This window comes from Azolla caroliniana, unplaced genomic scaffold, assembly GCF_043228905.1.
Source record: "Azolla caroliniana isolate FFs.n. ecotype wild unplaced genomic scaffold, voAzoCaro1.0.p SCAF_12, whole genome shotgun sequence".
Lineage (NCBI taxonomy): Eukaryota > Viridiplantae > Streptophyta > Polypodiopsida > Salviniales > Salviniaceae > Azolla > Azolla caroliniana.
Genome location: NW_028230447.1, coordinates 6,112,419 through 6,128,703, shown reverse-complemented (window position 1 = coordinate 6,128,703; position 16,285 = coordinate 6,112,419). Strand labels below are relative to the sequence as shown.

The 16,285-nt window shown below is 37.7% G+C and overlaps 2 protein-coding genes across 2 annotated transcripts; one reads left to right on the top strand and one right to left on the bottom strand.

The window, feature by feature from the left end:
* The first annotated feature begins 684 nt into the window (after nt 1-684).
* On the top strand, nt 685-7,212 carry LOC147856955 (serine/threonine-protein phosphatase PP1 isozyme 2-like). Its single transcript, XM_087328555.1, has 4 exons — nt 685-898; nt 5,131-5,690; nt 5,793-6,014; nt 6,789-7,212. The coding sequence occupies exons 1-4, from the start codon at nt 721-723 to the stop codon at nt 6,822-6,824; spliced, it is 996 nt and encodes a 331-aa protein (XP_087184681.1). The 5' UTR covers nt 685-720; the 3' UTR covers nt 6,825-7,212.
* Nucleotides 7,213-8,892: 1,680 nt separating this feature from the next.
* On the bottom strand, nt 8,893-12,685 carry LOC147856954 (putative beta-1,3-galactosyltransferase 2). The gene is made up of 11 exons (XM_087328467.1): nt 12,487-12,685; nt 12,298-12,370; nt 11,490-11,545; nt 11,176-11,381; nt 11,003-11,066; nt 10,825-10,897; nt 10,492-10,612; nt 10,299-10,386; nt 9,525-9,650; nt 9,333-9,442; nt 8,893-9,227 (listed from the first exon to the last, which is right to left on the bottom strand). The coding sequence occupies exons 1-11, from the start codon at nt 12,606-12,608 to the stop codon at nt 9,079-9,081; spliced, it is 1,188 nt and encodes a 395-aa protein (XP_087184593.1). The 5' UTR covers nt 12,609-12,685; the 3' UTR covers nt 8,893-9,078.
* Between the last annotated feature and the right edge of the window lie 3,600 nt (nt 12,686-16,285).

Sequence of the window (16,285 nt, the reverse complement as noted above, 5' to 3'; positions counted from 1 at the left end):
CCATCACCATCACCATCACCATCACCATCACCATCACCATATAAGCCCATATTGCAATATGGAATGCTAGTGGACTTTACTTTTTCTCCGTCTCTTATCATGACCATGACCATGACCCATCACCATCACCATCACCATCACCATTAGCCATTGTAGGGACCAGGACGAGCGATAATGAAGAAGACTCAGACTCATCGATCTGTCCACTAGCACATCGAGATGGCCTGATGATGCCATTCTTGCAGAGGGAGAAAAAAAACATGGCGACAAAATAGGCAGGCGAAGAGACAATTCATCTCTCTAGGTTCGAGCTCTGGTCAAGACACTCTGGGTGGTGGTAAGGCCAAAGTCAAGTCAAGCCGAGTCAAGCCGAGTCAAGCCGAATGGAGGGTCTCCCACACGCACGCACACACGTGTATTTGTAAAGTCGTTTGGGAGAAACAGAACAGAACAGGAAGGAAGGAAGGAAGGAAGGGATCTTTCTTGCATTTCTCTTCTTCTTCTTCTTCTTCTTCTTCTTCAGAACAGAGAGGCACAAGAGAAAGGGAAGAGAGAAACAGAGACACAGACAGAGACAGAGACTCTGCAGAGGAAAAGAAGGGAGAGGAAGAGGAAGAAGAGAGGAGTAAAAGGAAGCGAGAGGATTCCCATCTATACGGATTTTGGTGTGGATTAGCAGTAATCCATAGTAGTTTGTTTCGATTCTTCCTTTTCGGTTCCATGGATGCTTCGGTGGTGGACGACATCATCAATCGGCTCTTAGAGGTGAGGACTCAACGCCCTGGGAAGCCGGTTCAGCTCTCAGAGGCCGAGATCAGACACCTCTGCTCTGCATCCGGAGTCATCTTCATGCAGCAGCCCATCCTCCTGGAGCTCGAAGCTCCCATCAAGATCTGTGGTATGCATTTCTCTCTCTCTCTCAAAGACCTTAATATCTCATCTCGTGTGGTCTCATTCCATTCCATCTCATTGTTTTGTTCTTGCTGTTTAGCATTACTATATATTCATTCTTTCTCACTGCATCAATATGATGCGATCTCTCTCTCTCTCTCTCTCTGGTTTACACTACTTAGTATGAATCCATATTTTTATGCCTCATCCATTAAGAATTGTGAGTTTTTTTTTTCTGTCTCCCTTTCCACCCATTCGGTTTGCATTTCTTAGTATATCTCAGCATTTTATGCTGACACTCTCTTGTTTATGTATATGTCTCGTAAATTAAGGGTTTGCAGTCTCTCTCTCTCTTTATTTTATCATGATTGAATTACCCTTGGGGTAAGATGTAAAGCTATCAAATCAAAGTCATGGGTTCAATTCCCCCCAACTTACGCTGTCTTTATGACACCATGTATCATTTCTCCTAGATGGCACTCCACATTGGTGTATCAAGGTCACGGCTGTACGGTCTCCAAACAGTTGACATAACCATCACAACCATGGCGTGATCGACCCCTCCCTCCCTCTCTCTCTCTCTCCATTGTAAACACAATAACACTAAGCTGGAGACCGATGCATCAAACTCAGAAAGGGAAACTGTGAAATCCTTTGTGGAGGCTAGGCAATAACTCAAGAGAACCCTCTTGGTGTCATCACTGCTTAGGATTTACTTTGTTTTTTTGTATTCCTCTTTAACCCTGACTATGTTAGTAGGAAGAATGCTCTGCAAGTTATGTTTTGGGTCCCAAGGGTCTTCTGTTTGTGCTTCTTAGTTTTAATATGTCAATTTTTATGTCTTATTGATGAATCCTGGGCTAAAGCCAAAATTCATGCTTATAGATGGGACTCAATTGTAGTGCGTCCTCTATTTTTATGCTTAGCCTATGGATCTCGTTCTGAAGACAAGAATCATGCTTCGTTGTTTCATCCTGTTAACACTGGAGCCTGGTCAAAAGCCAAAAGTCACGTTTTATTGAAGAATCCTGCTCTGAAGCTAAAACATAACGTGCTTCATCGATGGAAGCCAAAGTTTATGCCTTCTTAATGGATTCTGATCAGAAGCCAAAGTTTATGTTATTGGTGGATGTCCTCACATCTTTGGCTTCAGCTGGATGTTTCATGTTTGGTGTCAATCACATGATACAGTTTTGGAAAGAAGGTATCATTATTTGCTACAGCACACTGCTCAAATTTTGGAACTTGCCGTTTGAATATATTCGTAAAAGAAATAAAATTTGAAGTCGCTAGTTGAAGCAATTTATAAAATGGATAGCATTGATTACGAATGTTAAATTTTATGTTACGTTCCTACAGGTTTGCATTATTTTGACATGATTTCTTATTCTTCATGCATGAAAAGAAACTTGGCCTATTAGTGAAGGGTTTGTTTAGTCAAACATGACAAAAAAAGGGGTATTTAAACTTTCCATTTAAAAAGATTTATAAAGGGAACACAATCTGATAGGAATATATAAGTTTTCTATTAGTTCTCTCTCAATTTATTTAATTTCATGCATGTGGGTTGAACTCAGCTGATTAGCATGGAAAAGTTTCCTTGAAATTGAGATTCACATTCCAGAGGTGCTGCCATTCACGAAAACGTAGATGAAAATGTTTTATGAAGGGAACAAAATTCCACAAGAATAAATCAGAAACAAAATCTAACATGCCATGTCTCTGCCATATGGAGTCCAATTTTGATGTTTCAACTGATTTTTTGGGGGTTTAAAATGTATATCTGGGCTTTTATATAACTTGTCTTTCTTTTCCATGCAAAAAGGTTGAAATAATTTCACCTATTATGCAGCTCTGTATTTCATGACTTGAATTACTTTTGGTTTCATATCTGTGAGCATAATGTACTTATTGATGTTGTTCAAAGTAATAATATATGTTATTAAATTGTCATGGACAACATGAAGTGTGTTTCTAATTGCTATATGTAAGTTGTGATTCTACATATGTTATTACGGAACTGATATGAGGTGCTTAGAAAATATCTTGCTCAGTGTTTGGGAGATAAAATCTTACCCTAGGAACCTAGTATTCCAAGGTTTAACCTTGATCTGACATTTGCAATTGCAATTGTCTTGCATGCCCTTTCTATCTCATCTTGTCCAATATGCCCGTTTTTTCTAGGACATCTTGGTCAATACTGCCCTTTTAGAGTTTCCATAATCATGATATTACCCAAATACTTAGAGCTTCATGTGATATTAACCAAATACTTATAGGACTTCATGATAGAAAATAAATACAAACCAAGTACATGTAATCATAGGCCAAAATTTTCCATATGATATTGATTGCCTAGATAAACATCCACATACAATTTCAGAAGCTGCAAAATGTATACAATCAGTGAAGTTTCAGAGCAATGTGTTTTATCTGCAAAATATAATATGTCAGACGAAGAAGGAAACATTCGCTCTAACATCTAGAATCTACACAAATTAGCTGGTATATCTTACATCACATTTATGTTTGTATTATGTTGCATAGTAAGTATATAACAGTGTGTGTTTTAATGTATTTGTATTATAAGCAATAACTGCATGTATAAATGCTATAGTATATGCATGGACACACAGACAGACTATACATTGTAATGCGGTAGCACCAGCGGATCTGTGCATATTGGGTTGAAACTGCCGGAGTTTTGAACTAGGAGATGAGTGGTGAGCATGAATACTTGTGGTGGATAGGAACCCATCTAGAGAGAGAATAGTAAAGGAAAAGATAAAAACTGCTCAATAATCAACTGAAAGTATCAAGTGGAAGATTGCAATAGAGAGGTGTGATGAGTGCTGTTAAGCCTATTGAAGTAGAGTCAAAAGTATCTCATGCTTTTGCCACATGACACTCATGCGTGATGCCATATGTTATCTTAAATTATATACATGTATATGTTTTCCCATGAATCTAAGTGCTAGTTAGGAGTACCTACTTCTATCTCATCAACAGTTACATTGCACCATGATGTTGGGTACATGGTGAGATTTACTTGGTTTGCCGGTGGTGCATACCGGTGTTATTCAGCCAGTCACACCAGCTTCATGCTGCCTGCTTTCTCACTGAAGCTCCTGAAAGCGTTACCATTCCCAGGTGTTTCCAATATCCTTTGCAGAAGAGAAAAAATTGTATACTGCCTCTACAGAACTATAGAAATTGCTGAGTATCACATTCAAAACATGTCCAGTTTTGCCCCTTTGCACTCATGTACTATTGTTCTTATCGATAAAGGTCAATAATGTGGCAAATCTGTCCACAAGACTCAACATTCTCTGGAAAATAGTCTTCTATGTAATTGCACTTTCCTCTCTATCTTGCAGGTGATGCCCATTCAATGAGGAAAAACAAAAAAGAGACACTGTACATATCATGGAAATTATGATTTTCATAGAGGACTGTGGTGCAGTAAAATTTGTTAGAGAGCAGCAACATTAACTTACAAGACCAACTTTGATGTGGGCGTACTTGGAACAACTTGAACTTTAGCCATTTCTTGACTAGTGGTAGTTTTTCCTGCCGTAGTTGATGTCCTTTAGGGGTCAATGTCATTCTTGTTTGAGTGGCTTTTCTTGGCAATGCATGCAATGACATGAATTCATTCACATACTGAAAGTTAGTATCTTTGTTATTTGAACTGAATTTGGGCAACCGTTGTGTGATAAGAGGTGGAGAAATTACCATGGATCAAAGGCCACTGAAAAACCAGATAAATCACCATGTCATTTTACTAAAACAGCCCTAGAATGGGTACTGACACATCTTTTATCATCTTCAAATTTCTACAGCTAAGCTTTCAGCCATAGAACACCAAAAATTGAAGCTTTCCATGGCAGTATGCATAGCTGGTGCCAGACGCATTGTGATCAATCTAGAGGCATTTCATTATAGAGTATAATTGTTTCTGTAATGTGTTTTGTGCATTATTAATTTCCTGACTTCAGAGTTTAGCACCAGCAGAATTGCTTCTGTATCCCACGAGGTTTGAATGTATGTCTGGTGAATTTTCCTGTATATATGGTTTGGTATTATTGGACTGGATTACCCCCTTTCTTCATATCACTGCATTAGACCCCCTTCATGTAATAAGGTTTCTCATTCTCTATTTGAAAGCATATTGTGCTATAAGGTGTCAATTAATGCCTTAATTTTTGAAATTCTGGGTTTTTTTTTTCCCATGTGTAGGTGACATTCATGGGCAGTATTCTGACCTGTTGAGACTTTTTGAATACGGCGGCTTGCCCCCACAAGCAAATTACCTTTTTCTCGGGGATTATGTAGATCGAGGCAAACAAAGCCTGGAAACTATATGTCTTCTCCTTGCTTATAAGATAAAATATCCAGAGAATTTTTTCCTTCTTAGGGGTAACCACGAATGTGCTTCAATCAATCGAATCTATGGTTTTTATGATGAATGCAAGCGACGGTTCAATATAAAGCTGTGGAGGGCGTTCACAGAATGTTTTAATTGCCTACCTGTGGCTGCTCTCATTGACGAGAAGATACTGTGCATGCACGGTGGGCTTTCTCCTGATTTAATTAATTTGGATCAAATACGGAATATACCCCGACCTACAGATGTTCCAGATCAGGGGCTTTTATGTGATTTACTATGGGCTGATCCAGACAAAACAATAATGGGATGGGGGGAGAATGACAGAGGCGTTTCATTTACCTTTGGAACCGATAAAGTAAATGAATTCCTGGAAAAGCATGATCTCGACCTTGTCTGTCGGGCGCATCAGGTGTGAAGCTATGTTGGAAATGGTGGATTTGTTTCTTAGTTTCTTTTTCTTATATTGAAGTCTATATATGTAATAAGCTGATGATGATTCCTCAATTTGCAGGTGGTTGAGGAAGGTTATGAGTTCTTTGCTGAGCGGCATCTGGTAACCATCTTCTCTGCCCCAAATTATTGTGGGGAGTTTGACAATGCAGGGGCGATGATGAGTGTGGATGAATCCCTTGTGTGCTCCTTCCAGATTTTGAAACCAGCAGATAAAAAGCCCAAAATAAATTACAATCCCGGAGGATTGCCCCGATTTGGAACTCCACCTAGAGGAGCAAAGGTAATGATAACAACAACAATAATAATACGACAGAAGCTAGTTCATAGTGGCATGTTTTAGGGCAAAAGGGGGAGGTAACATGATGAAAAGCTTTAGTTCGTGTCATATTGTAGACCACAGTGGGGAGAACATGAAATGGATGCAGTGGAGTGCAAAAGGGAAGTCTAAATTTACATGTAGAAAACTGAAATGTACTATTGTTCAGTCAAGAGTCAGACCATAACGCATGTTTGAAACATAATTCTTTCAATAAGTATAACATTGAAATAGTTGTAGATATTGACAAAAGATTTAGAAAAAATATGATAGAAGGATTTAGGTTTTAGCTAAACTAGTTATATGATCAAAGACTTTGGGGTTGAGGATTATTTGTAACTGTGTGTGAGCCTGAGGGATAGAGGTAATATGATTGAAAGATTTAGATCAGTTCATATTGTAATGTGGTATATGTGGTTGAAAAGAGAGGGATGGAGATAATGTAATGGTAGGCTCTAAAGTTTAGTGATCATGTTGTATGGTAGTGTATGTATGGAAATGAGGAGAGGGGGAATACGTTGCAAAGGCCGATAAATTGTATCTAATTGATAGCCCTTTATGAGAAGTGAGAAATATAAATATCTACTAGAGGCCAAAATCTGCCCATAAATCATGATTTCAAATATGGGTGACTTAAGGTTATCCATACTGAAACAAAACTAAAAGCTATAAGGTTCCTAAAGACCCATGATAAAAATCTTAAATATAAGGTACTAAATCATATCTTCATATTGACAGCCCTTTGCAGGAAGCAGAGGCCTGAATCCAAGTTAAGATGTGATTGAGGCGTGCTGGTGAATCGCGCAACTCTAATGCAAGTAAAAAGCTGTGTTAAGATGAACTGGATTCGATTAAGGAGAAGAGAAGTTTACGATTCCCTTGTGCAGGTGGTTTTCTTTGAGACCCAATAGCGGTTTCATAAGGAGTCTTTTCGTTTTTCTGTATATTACAGGGCACTTTTAATAATTTTGGGTATAAAGATCAGACATGTTTGTCTCTAGCAAAATCTCTCATCTCACAGAATTGATTTTATATCATCTTTCATCTAATGGCAGCACCAGGATATGGTTTCCTAACGGGAGAGGACATGAATGCGAAGATAAAATTGTACAGAGTGATCATGTTTGTTGAATCAATGTACATATGCTTTCTTTTGGCAGAATTCATATTTTCCTTTTGCACATAAAGAAGGTTTTGGTTTTCGTGATCTCAATTTGAGGGATTGTGATACCGGAGCTTTATATGCATCGAGTGGCATCGATTGGTATTTAGATGTTTTGGGGCTGATCCATGCATGCTCTTTTATTAACCAATTTAATGATATCAATGCGGATCACTCAATTCTTTTACACTTTCGGTCATGTATATTGGGATGTGGGTAGTGCATTTATATTTATGCCATTTAATTGGAACCATTCTTGCATTTTAGCACACTAACAATTATTACCTCCATGTTCGACCAAATGTTTTGCTGACATGAGTGCCAATCTTGTGTACTTCTACGTTGGGACCTTCCCCAATTTGTTGAATATTAGGCATCAACCATAACATCAACTTAGTAACTATTGGGGCTACTCCAATCTTCCAAATTATATTGTGGGGGCATCAATGCGTTGCCCCTTAATGCGTGGGCAATCATTGAGATTAAAGGTTCAAGTATGTTCTCTAGGAAGGCTTGGTTCCTATGTTTCTACTCTTATAGTGAAGAGTTGTTTTTAAGTGTATTTTCAATAAGATATGTGCACATTGTCTTTTCAGCGAGCCAAAAATCGCATAGCCATGAGAACCATGAGAAATTTGAGGCCTTGTGAATGTTACGCTAGCTATGTTTAGGATAGTTTGTATTGTATGCTACCACAATCACATTTATATCAACACAATGAACTTTATACAAGAAAATCCAAAGAAACATTTGAATTCATGTAATTGAAGTGGAAGAGTATTAGCAACTGTTATGTAAATGGAAGAAATGATTTATGCTTAACATGAATATGAAAGAATGACCAAAAGTTAAGTTTATGAAGTGAAAGTGAGGTTTCAAAAATACCACGTACTGATGTCATGAGAAATGTTGTGTAAGGAAATGTTGTGTAAGGTTGTCATATTCTGTAAAATGCTGTGCAGATTTGTTTATCACACTAATAAGATTTTAGCACATAATCATGAATGATTTCAAATCTCAAAATATTCAAGATTGCAGAAAATACTTTCCCAATAGAACAATTATCTTTCATCTTTCAACCAAACAGATAACTTTCATCCTCAAATTAAGGACTTGTTTGCCAAAATACTTAGCAACCAGTGCTACCTAGTAGAGTACGTCTAGATAAACAGTGAGAAAACAGGGAGAGAGTTCTAATGGATAACAAATATCTAGGGAAAGGTTTGAACTTTCCTACCACCACATCAATGATTATTAATTCATTTCTACAAGGTGGCAATTTGAGTAGTCTTAGGTTTAGGAGTATTCCTCTATTTATCTCTAATCAAGATCCAACACATTAAAAGATCAAGAGTACTTTACTATCAATTTGGTCCAAGAATTAGAGATCCATAATTTTACTGATATAACATATCCAGTTACACCATCCACTGTATTGTAACATGGTAGAAATGTGGTGGAATTTTCCATCCAGTACCTCTGTGAAGACTTCCTTTGAAATTGGAAGTCACATGCTCATTTTACAAACATGCAATAATCTCCATCCACTTTCTCGTTGGTTGTGGTGGTAATCAAATGAGAGAAACTCAGCGTGTCAGAGGTCACCAAAAAAATCTTCTAAATGTGGGATGGGTGAAATCACCTCACTTATGTATGGATCATGATACTTTTCAGGGATGAATGCATGGTTACAGCTCACTTGTTAGCTTTTATAAAAAAGGGTATTGACTAGAAACCCTCTCTTGTAGAGAATTGGGAACTTTATGCCCATTTTTACACTCTTAAAAGGATGCCATGTACTCTGGCACAATTAAAGAGGACAGAGGAGAGAAATTGTGGTCATGATTGTTAACCTTTGCTTTTGACCTAGAGTGTAATATTCCACACTGCCTCTTCACCCTCGGTGCAACGCTCATGAACTCCTTTTATTCTCTCTACCGAACGACATATCCCGCTACATGACCAATCAAATGATGCCGCACAGGCATTCCCTCCTCTTGCTTTGTTCTCACAATCTACACCAATAAACAATACATTGACTTGGTTAATAAAAGAGTGAAAGATCAGTCCTCAACAGCTTTTACCACCTTAAAATGATTTCAAACATTATCATGGTTGACCTGGTGGAGTTCCACAACATAGCCTTCTGTCATCTATGTGCTCCACATCAAGCCCAATTAGCCATGCTCCTAATGAGACATCTTCATTTGCATATTTATGAAGTAACCTCCTGTCAAAATTTCTAGACAGGTTATTATCGAGTTCAAGAAAGAACCATTGTGTTGAGATAATGTGCGTGTTAAAAATCTTACTCATTTTCATGTATGTATGTTGCCAAATCTTTAGAAAGGCCATATAATTGCCCAGTCGCATGCCGAAAATATCGATTCCCTTCGTCCCCAAACTTCCAATATTCTGGTTCATGATATCGGACCCCCCTGCAATTAAAGGGCTACTTTATTCCACTTGCATTCTCACAAAATACCCTCAAAGGTAATGATCCATTTATCATATGGGAATGCCCTAAAATTTTTGGTTTAGAACATAGAGTTTAGTGTACATTTACTTAAGAGCATTGGGACAAAAATCATGCCTAGCTTCATACAACCCATAAATGCAGACAAGCTATGCTCATATGCATATGGGTGTTGATGTGACTTAAAATTCAGAGATAAACTTTCGGGTTTCATGTGCAGATAGGATTAAGGTTATGATTTAATGTGTACTTCTCGCTATGTGTGTGTGTTTTGATATGATTTATGGCTTAGAGATTAAGGTTTAGAGTTCCAAGTTTATGCAACCGCACTCACATGTGTGTGTGTGCATGCTTGGTATCAAGTTTAAGGTACTTTTAATGTGCACTTACTTCTGAGCAAGCACAGGGCCTGACTTTTCGGGTTTCATGTACAGATAGGATTATGGTTATGATTTAATGTGCACTTCTAGCTGTGTGTGTGTGTGTGTGTGTGTTTTGATATGTTTTATGGCTTAGAGATTAAGGTTTAGAGTCCCAAGTTTATGCAACCGCACTCACATGTGTGTGCATGCTTGGTATCTAGTTTAAGGTACTTTTAATGTGCACTTACTTCTGAGCAAGCACGGGGCCTGACTTCATGCAGCCTATATACACACGGGGTTTTGCACGCAGTTCAGATAGAATTGAGCATAATGCCCCTGCACACATTCCAAAACATGTGTTCTTGTTTAATTAAGTATCGATCACCCAACTGCACGATAGTATTCAGAACATGTATATCTCATCTGAGTCAATTCCTTTACCCAGATTGACATGTACATCGTCATCCACTTTGACATAAAAGCTTGCATCCCACATGGTTACAACGGTTGCAAAGTAAAGCTTTGTTTTGGCAGACAGCTCATGATAACCCTCCACATGCCCCTGAACAATAAAACAAATAAACTTTAATTCTCAATCACCACAACAGTATGCACTCGTATACGAAGACAAGATGTAGAAAAAATCTCAAAAACATTTGGATAAAGATGTGGTTATAACCACTCTAAGGATATCACAGCATTATTTGCTTTCTAATGCAATTATAAAAGAAGAACTGAATAACCAAAAGATTTGGATAATGATGTGGTGCCAACCAGCCTAAGAATATCTTGATGTTGATTGTTTTCTGCTTCAATAGCACGATCGAGAATGCCGCCAGCTGTAACACTGCAAAGGCAAATGATACATTTATTGGTCTTCAGTCCAAGAGAACTGCTTAATGAATACACAGCATTCTGTGATTACATCCATAAAATCGAAAGAGAATTTGACCTGTGTCCAATGACGAATCTGATAACGATTCCTTTCTCTTGCTCTAATTGCCTCATCTTCTCGCCTAACTTTCAGATGAATATTAAATCATTCATGAATAAGATTGATTCAAGCAACTTAAATCATTCATGGGTACTTAAATCGAGAATTTATTAAACGTTTGTGACCATTACCTTTTGGCATCCATGTTTCTCGTACTGAATCTCGACGCCTTCGGCTGCTAAATGCAGTGTTGATTCCTATCACAACGAATGCTTTCTGGCGGCTTTCTGACATGTTGCTTTGCCAATTTTCTTCCAAGGCATTTGGAGTAACTTTCAAATCTGATTGTATCTTTGTATCACGATCCATATAAGTCTGAAGCAGAATCCCTTCAGACCTGTAAAAAAAAGAAAGTCATAATGACTAACTAATAAACATGTGAATACTATTGTCACAGAGAAAGGCTGCTTAATATGAGTGTTACATGTGAACATGATCCAATTACCTAGGAGATTTCTTGACCCTAACATTGTTTGCTGTTGAATCCTTATTTCCTTCTGCCTGATGGAGAAAGCATTATCAGAAAAAACAATGGAAAGTTTTGCCATAATCAGTATAAACAATGGAAAGGTTTGCCATTGTCAGTGGAAAAACTTGTGGAAAGTCTTGCCATTATCAGTAAAAGAAGCGGAAAGGCTTGTCATTATCACTAAACAGTGGGAAAGGTTGGCTTTATGAGGCTGAACAGGCTACGTAGAAAAGCTTGTCATTATCATTATAAACGGTGAAAGGCATGCCATTATCCTTCTAAACGGTTGAAAATTTTGCATTTACAGTGGAAAAGCTTGTCATTATCTTTATAAATTTCATAGAAACATCAAGTATCAGTATTCTCACAATCATTATAAACAATTGAAAATTTCTCACTTATCCTTATAAACAATGGAAAAGGATACCCTTGCCATTATAAATAGTGCAAAAACTTGACATTATCAGCATTATCAGTGCATGCAATGGAACAGATTGCTATGGTTATTAGAAAATTAGCCACTATCAATATTAACTGAGTGTCAAATGTTGACATTGTCAGTATAAACAGCAGAAGAATTAGCTACTATCAGTATAAACAATGAAACGGATGCTACTGACAAAGGAAAATTGCGCTGCCACCATAACTGAAAAGCAAGGAAATTATTGCAATTTTCGTTTTAAACAACAGAAAATCTTGCATTTCTGGTTATAAAAGAGGAATTACAGAAATGTTCTCATTAAACAGTGTAAAATATTTCTGATTTCAATACAAACAAACTTACTGGCCCATTTCCACATCCCAACTGCACACTCCAATGTTGATTGAGTTCATGATTGTCAGGAAGAACCCACATCCTGTTAATTTCATGTGTATACAAACTGAGAGAATGATGACATATATATACACATGTGACATACATCGATTTTACGAGGAGAAAGGACGCAATGGGTAAACAAAATGAAAACCCGACCTGTTGGTGAAGAAGAGGCCAACACAGAAGCTTGCTCCGCAGAGGAGAAGGATCCATTGGTACGGTAAGGAAGCAGATCCTCTGTTGGTACTAGTGGTAGTAGTCGCAGGGGAAGCAACCATGATTCTCTTGATCACAGAGAAGAAACAATGGGACTTTTCATCTGGTGTTCCTCAAGTGGAGAGGCAGGGCTGCAGTGGGCATATATCTTTACAGTAAGGACGCGGGGGATGGTGATCATGGAGTGGTGAAAGGGGGAGGGGAGATGGAGGAGTGTGAAATGGAAATGGAACGATCACCATACACAGAGAAGAAGAAGAAGAAGAAGAAGAAGAAGCCATCGGAAAGGGGTGCTCTGCTCTGTAACTGCTCGCTTCGCCTGCTTTTCCCAGAGAAAGAGAAAGAGAAAGAGAAAGAGAAAGATGAAGCTCTTCTTCTTCTTCTTCTTCTATGAATTGTATGTATGTATGTATGTACGTATTGTAAATTTGTATGTATGTATGTATGTACGTATTGTAAATTTGTATGTATGTATGTATGTACGTATTGTAAATTTGTATGTATGTATGTACATAATGTATGCAGGTAATGTATGTAATGTATGTATGTAGGTATTATATGTATGTAATGTATTGCAGGTAATGTATGTATGTATGTATGTATGTATGTATGCATGTAATGTATGTATGTATGTATGTATGTATGTATGTAATGTATTGCAGGTAATGTATGTATGTATGTATGTATGTATGTATGTATGCATGTAATGTATGTATGTATGTATGCATGCATGCATGTAATGTATGTATGTATGTATGTATGTATGTAATGTATTGCAGGTAATGTATGTATGTATGTATGTATGTATGTATGTATGCATGTAATGTATGTATGTATGTATGTATGTATGTATGTATGTATGTAATGTATTGCAGGTAATGTATGTATGTATGTATGTATGTATGTATGTATGTATGTATGTATGCATGTAATGTATGTATGTATGTATGCATGCATGCATGTAATGTATGTATGTATGTATGTATGTATGTATGTATGTATGTATGTATGTATGTATGTATGTATGCATGTAATGTATGTACGTACGTATGTAAGATCAAACAACCATTTTGGGGGTTGAAAATGTCAATAAGGAGTACGACAGTTGGTTGTCATGAATGGAGTAGCTTTCCATATAGTGATAAACTCATGCCGTTGAGCAATTTTAGCATCAGAATCTCCAACATTACCATCCCATTGTCCCTTCAAAGTATGAACTATGTCTAACCAAATATTTGAAACCAATTCAGCCGGTGGTGTTTTAAGCTGATGGAAAATAAGAGAGCACCTAACCTTCCAAATGTGATATATAGTGGTACTACTCAATATCTCCCATACTGGTTGGACTTCCTTTCGTGTTCCTATAAATTGTAATGACAACAATGGTACTATATGAACACTTCCAGGTTTAGTGTAAAATCCATGGTCCATAGATTCAGTGTCATAATGAAATGCATCACGAACAAGAGATGTCCAAACCACCATGCCCCAAGTGAAAACCAATGGGGGGAAATAGTTATCAAAAATTCTAAGGGGACATTGCCATATCAGTTGAGACTCAGTACATTCCCATAAGCAATGTTTTGAGTTTCCATTTGTTAATGGCATCGTGCACAGGTAGAATCTACTCCCATCCTATGCAACCATGTGCCAACCGGCAAGGCTTGGTGTACAAGTAACCACTATACATGCAATATTTGATGCAATTGTTTTCTTGCCCATAATACCACCCAGAAGTTTGCAAGGAATTGGGGAGTAATACCTTGTTGATTCCAATATTGAAATGCAGCTGGTATCACATCTCGTGTATCTGAAAGCACATGTCTTCCTAATTGTATAGAATATTGGAAGAAATTAAACTTGTTACCCGTAAAAGGATCCGTCCACTGATAATCAACTGGATCCCATTCTAATATGAATACCAATTATTTATCCAACACCCACAACTTCCAATGTGTCGTTATTTCCTCAATCATTGGATCAATATACCATTTCCGGTTAGCATATCCGATGACTCTTATCTTGTGTTCCATAGCATAAGGGTAATCTATCCTCATTTCCCCCGACTGTGTCAATTGGTTTGCTTCATCCACCTCAAAAGATCGGTAGGTCTTATCATCTGAATATCCCTTAACAGCCAAGAGTACTTCCAATCTTGAATAAACCCCAACCCATATGTGGTTAGAGTTATTGGGTGGAATGGGGAATCTACTCATAGCATCTTGAATTTGTTGATACATTATTTGTCCACCATGCATACTACCTAGGATTTCTTTTTGTTCTTCCCATGAACGCGATAAAAAACGTTGCCATGTCTGAACTGTTTTTACAAGACCTTTTGTCATTTTCCCCCATGATAACCATTGTCTAGAACCCGACACTAAACCATCTGATGTTGTAAACAACAGATTCCAGACTATCCTTCGTCTGAGATACTCAAGATCATGTTTGAGTTTAGGTTTATTGCGAAGCAAACCAGGTAATACTTGTTTCCATGCTGAAAATAATGTTCTAATAAACTTGTCTTCCCACTTGTTAGCTGCAGGTACTCTAAAATTTTCCCTAAATATCTAATTTACATCCTTAGACCGGGGGGCACCTAATCGAGGAGAGTAATCTGAACAACAGTCAAGCAATAGTACTTTCCATATCTCTTTCCTCGGCATAAATCCTCTAATGAGCAACTTACTTAATAATGCTCTTGATTGGTCTACTGGATCAACAATACCTAGTCCCCCTTTAGAGCGAGGTAAGTTAATAACATCCCATTTCATTTTAGACCGAGCATTGCTTTCCGTTTTACTGGACCATAGAAAATTACAAATCAGTCTGTGTATTTTCCAAATACATGACTTGGAGGATATCCAACATGACAAAACATACCATGTTGAAGCCAATAAAACATGATTGGCAACTACAATCCGACCAACGAAAGACAACTTGGCTGAACTCCATAATAACAACTTTTGCCTCAATGACAATAGGAGGGGAGCCACTTGATTTTCCATCGAAAGATCAATACCTATAGTACATCCTAGGTACCGAACTGGGCAACCTAATGGTATCCATCGAAATTGTGGATGTGGATTCCATAACGGAGGATTTACATCTCCCACCCAAAATGCAAAGGACCTGTTCCAATTAACCAGTGCACCTGAAGCCTTATAGAATGTGGATATGGTCAATCCTGTCTTTTGCAAATTTTCCAAATCACCTTTTAAGTATAGGGCAGTGTCGCCTGCAAATTCAGCATCCCTTACTTCTATATGTAAGAGTGGAATGCATAGTCCCCGTATGCCACTATCAACAACATTAAAAAAAGAAATCATTGCCTCAACAAAAAACAAAAAAAGGAAGGGGCCAAAGGACAACCTTGGCGAACTGAGCGAGAAATATAGAATGAAGGACCATATATCCCAGCCAATAAGACTCGGCTTTGTGCAACATTATATAATGAGGAAATACCTCTTATCCATTCTTTCGAGAACACAAAACGAGCCAATACTCCTTGTAAAAATTCCCAATCAACACGATCATAGGCTCTTTCAAAATCGAGCATAACAACGGCCAACTTTTGATTAGATTTGGTTGCCAAGGCCACATATTCCCAAAATGTATAAACATTATCCAAAATACTCCTTTCTTGAATGAATCTTGTTTGAGTCAGGTGCATAACTGTAGGCATTATAGTACTAAGTCGTATACTAATTGCTTTAGCTAGGATTTTATATATTGTATT

Coding starts and splice junctions, on each gene's coding strand:
- LOC147856955 (XM_087328555.1), top strand. CDS start 721: ATGGATGCTTCGGTGGTGGACGACATCATCAATCGGCTCTTAGAGGTG. Junction 5,691..5,792: donor TTGTCTGTCGGGCGCATCAG/GTGTGAAGCTAT, acceptor CTCAATTTGCAG/GTGGTTGAGGAAGGTTATGA. Junction 6,015..6,788: donor CTCCACCTAGAGGAGCAAAG/GTAATGATAACA, acceptor TCATATTGACAG/CCCTTTGCAGGAAGCAGAGG.
- LOC147856954 (XM_087328467.1), bottom strand. CDS start 12,608: ATGGTTGCTTCCCCTGCGACTACTACCACTAGTACCAACAGAGGATCT. Junction 12,371..12,486: donor GGCCTCTTCTTCACCAACAG/GTCGGGTTTTCA, acceptor TGAAATTAACAG/GATGTGGGTTCTTCCTGACA. Junction 11,382..11,489: donor AGGGTCAAGAAATCTCCTAG/GTAATTGGATCA, acceptor TTTTTTTTACAG/GTCTGAAGGGATTCTGCTTC.